Genomic DNA, 12228 nt, shown 5'->3' with positions numbered 1-12228 from the left:
TATTGTTGGTGTTTACTACTGTATGGTTGCCCCTTTCATTCATATGTGTTCTGTCTCCCTAATTTGAGTGACCTCAAATTAGTAGCTGCTCAATTAAATATTTACTTCAGAATGGATTGATATTATAAAGAGGGGGAAAGGCTGTAGTTGTAGAAATAGTAACTTGGAGCCTCCCCTATGTATTTCATAAGGGAAATGGTAGAATTAAAATCTCCAGTGTGGTAATCTCTAAGTGATAATGCGTACTTAATAAATAAGCAGATATGAGAGATAGTAGAGAATGTTATACAAAGGAAAGACATTACTAGTGCTAAAGATCTCAAAGGGAGCTAGTGTCATGGGGCAACAGCATCCCATATCAGAGTGCCAATTCTAGTCCCAGCTGCTCTACTTCCAATCCAGCTACATACTAATGTGCCCAGGAAAGCAGATGATGGCCTAGGTTTCCTAAGTAGGAAACCTAGATGGAGTTCCAAACTCCTGGTTTAGGCCAGAGGAGTGAATGTGAATCAGTAGGTATAAGATCTCTTTCTCTTTCTTTTTATCTCTCTCTCTATCCCTCTATCCCTCTTTCTCTGTTATTCTTTCAAATAAAAATAAATATTGAAAACAAAAAAGGAAGATTTTGGAGTAGTAGAGTAGGTTTATTTATACTATTTATTTAAAGCTTCCATATATAAGATTGAATTGGGAGATAGAGTGGTTATTGGAAGTTTTTATACCACACTATCTACTGGTAGAGAGTGTTGAGGGTAGTGAGACAAATGTGGATGTCATTTGTATGTAAGTGACCTTGTAAATTCATGTCTGATATTCTGCAACAGCCTCAAGCTCAAAATTTAGCCTGTGCAAGGGAGCTTTAGATTCACCTGCTCTTCCTTTTCTTATTCACTAGAAAAGATACTTAATCAAAATTGAGGGATAACAGTCCACTCAATCATCCAACTCAATAAAACAGCATTTCCCTAGATAATTGACTTTCAAGACTTCAGAAATGTTATCTTATGGCAGTTATCAACACACATATACATATAGAAAATAGTAACCATGAGATAGAGGAATATGTAGTCTAAACCTCCTGGAAGAAAATAGAAGGATTTCTTTGAAAATCGTTACTATGTCTTGCTGTAAAATAGTAATAGTTTTGTATTTTCATGTCTTGTTGATTTGATGTTAGAACTATTAAAGTATAGGGCTGCTTTAAGGTAGCAGATGACATGAAAACCAAAAGAAATGTAGTTACTGGTCTGTCTTGGTATGAGACCAGTAAAGGAGAGGGAGAAATCTCAACCAACTCCTTTTAGTTGGTTGAGATTTGAAAGAAGAGTTTGTTTGTTCATACAAAAAAAAAGGATTATGTTGTTGGACTTTCTAAAAAAAGATTTATTGATTTAGTTGAAAGGCACAGAGCTACAGAGAGAGAGGGAAAGAGAGAGAACTTTTATATCTACTGATTCACTCCCCAAATGGCTTCAACAGCCTGTGCCAGGCTGAAGTCAGGAATCTGGAATTCCATCCAGGTCTCCTATGTAGGTGGCAGGGGCCCAAGCATTTGGGCCATCTTCCACTGCTTTCCAAGGTATGTTAGCAGGGAGCCGGATCAGAACTGGAGTAGCCAGGACTTGAACCAGTGCTCATATGGGATGCCAGCATCACAGGTGGCGGCTTAACCTGCTATTCAGCACTGCCAACCCCTAAATTATTTTTTTAAGCAATCATGAATAACCTAAATACTAGGATGTGTAAAAGAGCCAACATTTGTTTAAAGATTTGAGTTTGTACTTTTTTCTGTCTAGATCACTTAAAATTTTGCTAACCTGGTGATAGATATATTAACATTAGTATAATAAACAGAAAATAATTTACTATATTTCCACATTTAACTTTGGCTATTTTATTATGCTACATTCTCTCGTATCTAGGATTTTGCAAATGCTACTACTTTACTGAGAAATCTCTTATTCACCCTTTCTTCTATATCCTAGCCATAGGTTTTCTGTAAATTCACTGCCAGAGCACTTAGTACCTTCTGCTAGGAATTAATGTTTGCTTTATTTACCACTGTTTTCTGATAGGTGCTCAGAACAATTTGTTAAATAAAACAATATGTCTTTACTATGTATAGATATTGATATTTTATGATATGCCTTTGTATAGGGTATTCTGTATAGATTCAGTATTATGGTGGACATTGTATGAATACAGAACACAAAAGAGGTATAAAACTAGCTCATGGACGGATGTCCTAAACAGCACTCTGGCCTCAGAATCAGCCCTTAAGGCATGCGGATCCAGCTGAAAAGCCCATGAGAGTATTTCAGGCATGGAAAGCCAAGAAACTCTGGGGAAAAAAAAAAAAAATGACCTAAATGAAAGATCTCCGCGAGTGAGATCCCAGCAGAAAGAACAGGTCATCAAAGAAGGAGGTACCTTTCTCTGAAGGGAGGAGAGAACTTCCACTTTAACTACGACCTTGTCTAAATGTGATCAGAGTCAGTGAACTCAAAAGGCTTCCATAGCCTTGGCAACTCATGACAGGTGCCTAGGGTGATTACTGACACCATACACAAGAGTGTCAAATTGTTAAGTCAACAACAGGAGTCACTGTGCACTTACTCCTCATGTAGGATCTCTGTCCTTAATGTGCTGTACATTGTGATTTAATGCTATAACGAGTACTCAAACAGTATTTTTCACTTTATGTTTCTGTGTGGGTGCAAACTGTTGAAATCTTTACTTAATATATGCTAAACTGATCTTCTGTATATAAAGATAATTGAAAATGAATCTTGATGTGAATGGAAGGGGAGAGGGAGCGGGAAAGGGGAGGGTTGCGGGTAGGAGGGAAGTTATGGGGGGGGGAGCCATTGTAATCCATAAGCTATACTTTGTAAATTTATATTCATTAAATAAAAGTTAAAAAAAAAAGAAAAACCAAACACTGCAATGAAATAACACCCAGTAATCTGATTTATCTATTTACAATTTTAATAAATTAATATAACTGTGAAAAAAAAAAACTAGCTCATGGAAACCTATTATCTCTCTGAGGAGAAAGAATGAATACTGGTCAGAGAAGTAAGGTCAGCCAAAAAAGGAGCTGTTGACAGCTTTGAATTAGGGGAGTTTTAAGAAACTAGAATTCATATTTTTCCCGTTCTGATTTGAGTAACACTCAGTACTGAGTGTGAGGAGTAAGAATGTGTCAGGAAGGAACTGTGTCAAGAACTTGTGGTTTAAGTTAGAGCAGTGCTTTAGGGCAGCAATCCAGGGTAAAAGCCTGATATGGGTTTTCACAGACAATCCTATTCCTGTGCCAGGATTCCTGCCTTGACGTGAGTGTGTGTGTTATCTGCTGTGTCCTCTTCCTCCAGTCTGCCTAGTGGCAGTGCTCAGGCCTGCGTATAGTATAGTGTGTTGCTAAGAGTTTGAAATCCTTTGCATCAGATGGTCCTGTTTTTTTTAAAAACCCTGGCTCTGCCCTTTACTTCTCAGTTTCCATATCAACGATAGTATCAATTATTCAGATTGTTGTGATGATTAATTAAATCATCTTTGTAAAATGCTGAAGTATTACAGTGTCTAGTACACAGTCAGTGCTCAGTGAAAGTTTAGCAATGACAATTTCAGCATTGTCTCTATTAGCAGTTGGTTAGCATCAAGGTGTATTGCCTGAGAAGACAGACTCTACCATAACAGTAATTTACCCATCCTTGTTCTGTTAGCATTTTTCCTCATAGCTTCTCGCTTAGAGTTCTGAAAGCAGAGTGATGTGTTTTCTCTTTATGAAAGCTCAACTTTATGTGACCTGTTGCCTGCCTATCTCTGACCTCATCTGTCACTCTGTGCTTTCCTTGGCCGCTCAGGTAACATTGTCTTCCCTGCCTGTCCTTGAACATACCCAGCCTACTCTTACCTCATGGACTTGGTTTCTGCTCAGAGTACTTTTCCTCCAGAGACCTCCACAACTGACTCTACCTCATGTGGTCTCTAAAGGTCAGAAAGATCTCTTCAGAAAGACCTTTCCTGACTATCCTTGCTAAAATACTGTCCCTTACCACTTTTTAGCCTACTTTATATTTCTTCCTAGCATTTCTCACCATTTTATATTATTTAAAAAAATTATTCATTAATTTACATTCTCCTTTTCTGGAATGTAGCTTCCATCAGGTTTGTTTTATTCACTGCTGTATCTTCAGTGCTTAAAACAGTAAAAGGTTGTGGTGCATTGGGTTAGACTGCCACCTGCAATGGCTGGTATCACACAAGGGCACTGGTTTGACTCTCAGGTACTGATCCAGCTCCATGGTGATGGCACCTGGGGAAGCAGAGGAAGATGACCCAAGTGCTTGGGTCCTTGCACCCACATGGGAGACCTGAACAAAGCTTCTGATTCCTGGCCTTAGCCTGCAGGCCTTTGCAGCCATTTGGGGAGTGAACCAGCAGATAGAAGATATCTCTCTCTTTCTTTCTCTTTCTCTCTATGTCTCTGTCTCTCTCTCTCTCTCTCTCTCTCTCTCTCTCCCCCCCCTCCCTCTCCCTCTCTCTCTCTGTAACTCTGCCTTTCAAATAAATAATTTTTTTAAACCACACAGTACAAAGTATGTATTCAGTATATATTTGTTAATGAGTGATCTTAAAGTTTGGGAGTTGTCAAACCTAAACACAAAAATTATTCTTTAAAAAATACCCCACAAATAGCTGAGTTTGCAAATAATACTGAAAAAAATCTTAAATTGCAATTTCTGTGTCTTTTAGAAAAATGTTGACTATGGAGCAATAGAGAAAGTATCTCTTCGTAAACAACGGTTCATGCAGTTTTCTTCACTGGAACATGAAGGAGAATATTATATGACACCACGAGATTTCCTCTTCTCAGTAATGTTTGAGCAAATGGAACGTAAGTCTTGTTTTTTTTTTCCCTAAGTTTGAAAAAAATTAGAGTTTAAAGACCTGTTTTTTAGAATTGAGAACAGATTTTCTTGATTGCAATTATCATTTCTTTACAGTGCATTTACTGTCCTTTAGACTTTTCATTCCTTTTGACACAAGTATAAACGTCTGTATGTATTTATCTTAGAAATAGTTGCTGTGTGTATAGGTTTATTCTAAAGAGAAAGTGGAAAATATGTAAGTTTTTAAATGCTGTTATATAATCACTAATAATTTTTCTAGAATATTAGTTTTTGGTAACATTGACAATATTTAAAATTGGGCAAAGAAAAGGAAAGTAGAAAGGAAAAAAGGAAGGTGGGGAAGGAAGGGAAGAGCAGGGAGAGAGGAGAGGCGAAAAGAGGGGAGGGGAGGGGTGGAGAGGAGAGGAGAGGGGAGGAGACAAGGGAAGGGGAGGGGAGGGTGAGAGGAGAGGAGACAAAGGAAGGGAAGAGTAGGGCAGGAGGAGAGGGGAGGAGACAAAGGATCGAAGGGAAGGGGGAAAGGAGAGGAAAGGAGGGAAGAAGGAAGGAAGGAAAGAAGAAAGGGAGGGAGGGAGGGAGAGAGGAAAGGAGAGGAGACAAGGGAAGGGAAGAAGGCAAGAAAGAGGGAGAGAAAGAGGAAAGGAGGGAGGGACAAAGGAAGGAAAGGAGAGGAGAGGAAGGGACGGGGATTAGAGAAGTTAGAAGAGCCACTTAGTGTAATAATGATGCCATAGGTAGAAAATCGTGGGAGGAGGTGTGGCTCAGCAGGTTAAGCCACGAGTTGGGACACCGGAATCCCATATCAGAGTGCTGATTTGACTCCAGCTACTCTGCTTCTGATCCAGATTCCTGCTAATGCATCCTGGGAAGCAGCAGATAATGGCTGAAGTGCTTAAGTCCCTTCCACCCACATGGAAGAACCAGATGGAGTTCTGGGTTCCTAGCTTCAGCCTGGTCCAGCCCTGGCTGTTGTGGGCATTTGAGGAATGAATCAGTGGAATTAAGATTGGTGTTTCCCTCACTCCCCTTTCAAGTAGATGCGCTGTCTTCTGCTGCTTTCCCAGGCCATAGCAGAGAGCTGAATCAGAGGTATAGCCACGAATAAATCTTTAAAAAAAAAAGTCACAGTAGAATAAAGTTATGGGGGACCAGCATTGTGATATAATGGGTAAAGCCACTGCCTGTGTTGCCAGCATCCCCTATGAGTGCTGGTTTGTGTCCCAAATGCTCCACTTCTTATCTGGCTCCCTGAAAACGGCCTGAGAAAGGCAGCAGAAGATGACCCAAGTGTTTGAGCCACTGCACCCACACGCAAGACCTGGATGAAGCTCTTCTCTCCTGGCTTCCGCCTGGTCCAGTGCTGGCCATTGGAACCATCTGGGGAGTGAACCAGCAGATGGAAGATCTCTGTCTCTTCCTCTCTCTCTGTAACTCTGACTTTCAAAATAAGTAAATAAAAGTCTTTAAGATTAAAAAAAGAATAAGACTATGAATCAGATAGAATTAAACCAGAATTCAGTAACAGAAAGACTGCTGAAAAATCTCACAGCACTTAGAAATTAAGCATCACATTTCTAAATAACACATGTATTGAAAAAATTTTTTAAACTAAATGAAAATGAAGATATTATTTATCAGAGTTTATGGGATACATTGAAAGCACAGCTTACAGGGGAAATAATAGCATTAAATGAAAATATTAAAAGAAATTAAAATCAATTATGTAAGCTTCATTATTAGTAAACTCAAAAAAGAAAAAGTTAAATAATAATAATTAGAAGTCAAGGAAGTGAGTATAAAAAAAAAGCAATCAAACCAAAAGCCAGTTCTTTGGGAAGATCAATGAAGTTGATAAACTTATAGCCAAGCAAAGAGATGAAGAGGATATATATGATTCCCCTTCTCTAAGAAATTTATGAAAAAAATAATTTTAATAAATCTTTTTTTATTTTATTTTATTTTTTGTTTTATTTTTTGACAGGCAGAGTGGACAGTGAGAGAAAGAGACAGAGAGAAAGGTCTTCCTTTGCCGTTGGTTCACCCTCCAATGGCCGCCGCGGCCAGCGCGCTGCGGCTGGCGCACCGCGCTGATCCGATGGCAGGACCCAGGAGCCAGGTGCTTTTCCTGGTCTCCCATGGGGTGCAGGGCCCAAGCACCTGGGCCATCCTCCACTGCACTCCCTGGCCACAGCAGAGAGCTGGCCTGGAAGAGGGGCAACCGGGACAGAATCCGGCACCCCGACCGGGACTAGAACCCGGTGTGCCGGCGCCGCTAGGTGGAGGATTAGCCTATTGAGCCGCGGCGCCGGCAAAAAAAATAATTTTAAAGTTGACTACTTTTTTATTAACTTTAAGAAGATTTTCTAATTCTTTTTTGAACACTGTTCTGTTATTTGGAGAAAATACCTTAAAGGATCTATCTAGGTAAGGAAAGAAATGGTATTTGTATGTAACCAACATTCCATAAAGTAAAATTTATAGGATCAGGCACAGAATAGTAGGGTATGAATTGAGTCAATATAAACTAACTGATGGGACAGCCTGCATGGCTAGTTGGAGAGTCTAGGTCTTGTTACAAGTCTCAAATTGAAATATTTTACAAAACATTTCTACAAACATAATTTGATCTGTAGGCCCTCGTTTGTAAGCCCTTATCTGTAGATTCAGAGCAAGTCCAATAATAATCCCAATAGTGTTGAATAAAATTGTGCATGCATGTGTACATGTGTGTTCACATATTTTGACAACCTGATTGGAAATTTTATATGGAAAAACAAGGAGCCTGAACTAGTCAAGACTTGGAAAGAAAAAAAATGAAAAATTTCCCATGCCAGGTGATATGGCCTTCTATAAAGCTGTAATAAAGATCAAGTGACACTGGTGACAGTGGAACAGAATAGAGAGCTGAAAAACAGATGGGCATAAATGGAACTTTGATATATAATAGATATGACGTTGTAAGCCAGAGGGCTTGCATCCTGGAGTAACAGGACGTCAACATTTTTCATCCTGCCTATAGCTACTTGTTGCTGAAGCCAAGTTCTGTGAAGTTGGAGTTCCTTCTCCTGCTCCCAAACCCCGCCCCAGCCTTCACTTGTGGAATGGATTCTGTGCTACTGAAAATAAAATTTTTTAAAAAGCAGTCATAAACAGCATTTATTACCTTGGTATATATATTACCTTGGAAAATGACTTCGATCTCAAAGGGCATTGCTTCTGCAAGGCACTGAAAATCTGAACTAGACCACCCAAAGTGTTGAGCATTCTCCTCAGATTGCCACAAAGACTGACCTGATTGGCTCAGAAATCATAGAAAACCTGGAGGAGCAAGAGACCAGTTGGAACGTACCAAGGGCAGACTGGTAAACACAAGTGAAAGCTTGAACAAAAGTCAAAGATTCTCTGTTCAATGTCCAGGAAAATGAGAACCAATATGCTGCTATTTTCCATCATCATCCTGTTAGAGCTGGCCATTCTGGAAGTCCTGATTTATTAGAAATTCTTTCACAAGCATTGAACTTTCTAAGTGGAAAGGATTGCGGACCAGAACTTTGACCCTGTGAATGAAGCATGTTGCTGTTGTGAACTGACTATTCAAGGATGCACTGTGTAGCCTGAATGTGGGAGAAGTGGGGAAGACAAGAGAGCTACAGTAATGTGAAGAACAGCAACAAGACCAGTGATATACCAAGGTAATAAATGCGGTTTATGACTGCTTTTTGAAAAATTTTATTTAAGGTACATAAATTTAATGTATTTCATAGCTACAGATTTAGGAACATAGTGATTATTCCCACCTTCCCCTCCCTCCCACCCAAACTCCAACCCTTCTTCCTCCTCCCTCTCCTATCCCACCCTTAATTTTTACAAGGATCTATTTTCAGTTTACTTTATACTCACAAGATTAACGCTACACTAAGTAATGAGTTCAACAAATAGTATAGTAGAGACAAGGGTTGTAAAAGATCATCTAATCTGAAAATGTCAATTTCACTCCAATACATTACATTTTAGGTACTCTATTAGTTACCACAGGTCAGAGAAAACATACAGTATCTATCTTTTGGGGACTGGCTTATTTCACTAATTATAATGGTTTCAAGTTGCATCCATTTTGTTGCAAAAGACAGGATTTCTTTTACTTTTTTTAACACTGCGTAGTATTACATAATGTATGTATATATATTTTATATATATATATATATATATATATATATATATATATATATATAATTTCCATGTCCAGTCATCAGTTGATGGACATCTGGGTTGCTTCCATATCTTAGCTATTGTGAATTGAGCTGCATTGAACATAGGGTATAGATAACTCTTTCATATGCTGATTTCATTTTGTTTGGGTAAATTCCCAGGAGTGGGATTGCTGGGTCATATGGTAGGTCTATATTCAGACCAGTCATATACCCTTATAATAAATGCTGTTTCTGACCACAGAAAGAGAGAGAGAGAGAGAGAAAGGAGAAGAGGAGGGGAGGGAGGGAGGGAGGGAGGGAGGAAAGAAATTGGGAGGACATTGATAGATTCCATGGAAGGAAGGGAGGGAGGAAATTGGGAGGACATTGATAGATTCCATGGAAGGAAGGGAGGGAGGAAATTGGGAGGACATTGATAGATTCCATGAAAATAAACTAAACTAGGCTGGCTACTGTGCATAAGAAAACTAGGAAAAGAGACAGCTGTAAGGAACCCTTCTAGGGTCATAACAAATACTAGAGACTTATCATTGAAATTATTCCTTCAAATGATTCCAAATTTGCTTGGTTTATCTCTAGAGCAGTTTATGTTCCAGAACATTCTTGAAAACCAGTGACAATTAACTGGCATTTAGGGGGCCTAGCATTTTGGTATGGTCAGTAAAAGAGGCCTAGAGAACTAGCAAAGCTACCATCATCCTTGGGTGACTGGGCCCACCTAAGGAGAGCTACCAAAACTGCTACCCTCCCTGGGGTGTGGTGAGCCACCCAACAAGGAGATCTAGCAAATCTTCCACCAACTCCAGAGGACTGTGGGCATGCCCCAAACAGTGCCTTACAACTGTGGTTGAGAATCAATACCAACGCCAGCGCTGTGGCTCAATAGGCTCAATGGGCTAATCCTCCACCTTGCGGCACCGGCACACCGGGTTCTAGTCCCAGTCAGGGCGCCGGATTCTGTCCTGGTTGCCCCTCTTCCAGGCCAGCTCTCTGCTGTGGCCCGGAGTGTAGTGGAGGATGACCCAAGTCTTTGGGCCCTGCACCCCATGGGAGACCAGGAGAAGCACCTGGCTCCTGGCTTCGGATCAGCACGGTGCGCCAGCCGCGGCACACCAGCCGTGGCAGCCATTGGAGGGTGAACCAAGGGCAAAGGAGACCTTTCTCTCTGTCTCTCTCTCGCTGTCCACTCTGCCTGTCAAAAAGAGAGAGAGACAGAGAGAGAGAGAGGGAGAGAGAGAGAGAGAGAGAGAGAAAATCAATACCAGAGCCTCAACACTGTCTGGGGCCAGGTGAGGGCTGATCTTCACTGAAATAATACAACCCAGGTACAAAATAAATAAGCAGCCAGCGCCGTAGCTCACTTGGCTAATCCTCTGCCTGCAGTGCCGGCACACCAGGTTCTAGTCCCGGTTGGAGTGCCGGATTCTGTCCCAATTGCCCCTCTTCCAGGCAAGCTCTCTGCTGTGACCTGGGAAGGAAGTGGATGATGGCCCAAGTGCTTGGGCCCTGCACCCCATAGGAGACCAGCACGTGGAATGCCTGCATCCAGTATCAGGGTACCTGAGTTCATCTCCCAGCCCCATGCCCTCTTGCTAATGCACACCCTGGAAGGCAGCAAGTGATGGCTCAAGTAGTAGAGTGCCTGCTTCTCATGGAAGACCCAAATTGGGTTGCAGGCTCCCAGCTTTGGCCTGGTCCAGTTCCAGCTGTTGCAGGCATTTGGGGAGTAAACCAGTGAATTAGAGTTTTCTGTTGTTTGTGTGCTTACTCATCTCTCTCTCCCTCTCCCCCTCCCTCTCCCCCACCCTCTCCCTCTCCCTCTCCCCCTTTCAGATAAATAAAATTATTTTAATTCCAATCCTTGACAAACAATTACAAGTATTGAAAGGGTGTGATAAAATTGGAACCCTCTTACAATGCTGGTGGGAATGTAAATGCTCCAACCATTTCAGAAAGCATTTTAACATTTCTCAAAATAGTGAAATTAGAGTTAACCATGTGACCCAGTGATTCTCCTAGGTATACATCCAAGAGTGGTAAAAATGTATATCCACACAAAATCTTGCATGTGAATGTTCAGCATCATTTATAATAGCCAAAAGGTAAAAATAACCAAAATATCCATCAATGGATCAAAAAAAGATGTGGTCTAACTATATAATGGAATATTATTTAGCCCTTAAAAAGTAAAAGTACTGATATATACAACAACATTCATGAATCTTGAGAACATCATTAAAGAAGCCAGGTACAAAAAGCCACATATTGTATATTCATTTTATATGATGTTCATTCATATATTACATTTGTATGAAATGTCCAGGATAGATGAATTCATCATTACAGAACATAGATTAGTTATTTCTTAGGAGATGAGGGGTAGTGACACTATGCATTTGTGTTCTTTTAGGCGTGATGAAAATATCCTGAAATTAGACTGAGGTGGTAGTTGTTCAACTCTGTATATACTTTAAGAAAAATCACTGAACTACACAGTTTAAGTGAATTAATTTTATGAATTATGAACTATATTACAATACAACTATAATAAAGCAAACTTTGGAACCAGCTTTTGAGATAGCAATTAAGACACCATTTGGAAGAAGGAGGTACCTTTCTCTGAAGGCAGGAGAGAACTTCCACTTTGATTATGGCCTTATCTAAATAAGGTCGGGGGCCGGTGCCGTGGCTCAATAGGCTAATCCCCTCCGCCTTGCAGCGCCGGCACACTGGGTTCTAGTCCTGGTTGGGGCGCCGGATTCTGTCCTGGTTGCCCCTCTTCCAGACCAGCTCTCTGCTGTGGCCAGGGAGTGCAGTAGAGGATGGCCCAAGTGCTTGGGCCCTGCACCCCATGGGAGACCAGGAGGAAGCACCTGGCTTCGGATCGGCGCAGTGCACCGGCCGTAGTAGCCATTTAGGGGGTGACCCAACGGAAAGGAAGACCTTTCTCTCTGTCTCTCTCTCTTACTGTCCACTCTGCCTATCAAAAAAATAAATAAATAAAAATAAATAAATAAGGTCAGAGTTTGTGAATTCAAGAGTCTTCCATAGCCTTGGCAGCTTATGATAAGAGCCTCGGGTGATCACTGATGTCACAAATA

At 40.7% G+C, this 12228-nt stretch overlaps 1 protein-coding gene across 1 annotated transcript in view; it reads left to right on the top strand.

Annotated features, from left to right (window-relative positions):
- MICU2 (mitochondrial calcium uptake 2) overlaps positions 1-12228 on the top strand; it is a 158608-nt gene that overhangs the window by 33595 nt on the left and 112785 nt on the right. Inside the window, exon 2 of the mRNA XM_070049155.2 lies at positions 4759-4900. Within this exon, the coding sequence (XP_069905256.1) occupies positions 4759-4900 (142 nt within the window). The remainder of the gene's footprint in view (positions 1-4758; positions 4901-12228) is intronic.

Source organism: Oryctolagus cuniculus, chromosome 9 (assembly GCF_051225735.1).
Source record: "Oryctolagus cuniculus isolate XC-2025 breed Fujian yellow rabbit chromosome 9, ASM5122573v1, whole genome shotgun sequence".
NCBI classification, from domain to species: Eukaryota; Metazoa; Chordata; class Mammalia; order Lagomorpha; family Leporidae; genus Oryctolagus; species Oryctolagus cuniculus.
Note: the sequence above shows the minus strand (reverse complement) of the source record. Positions and strands in the feature narration are given on the sequence as shown.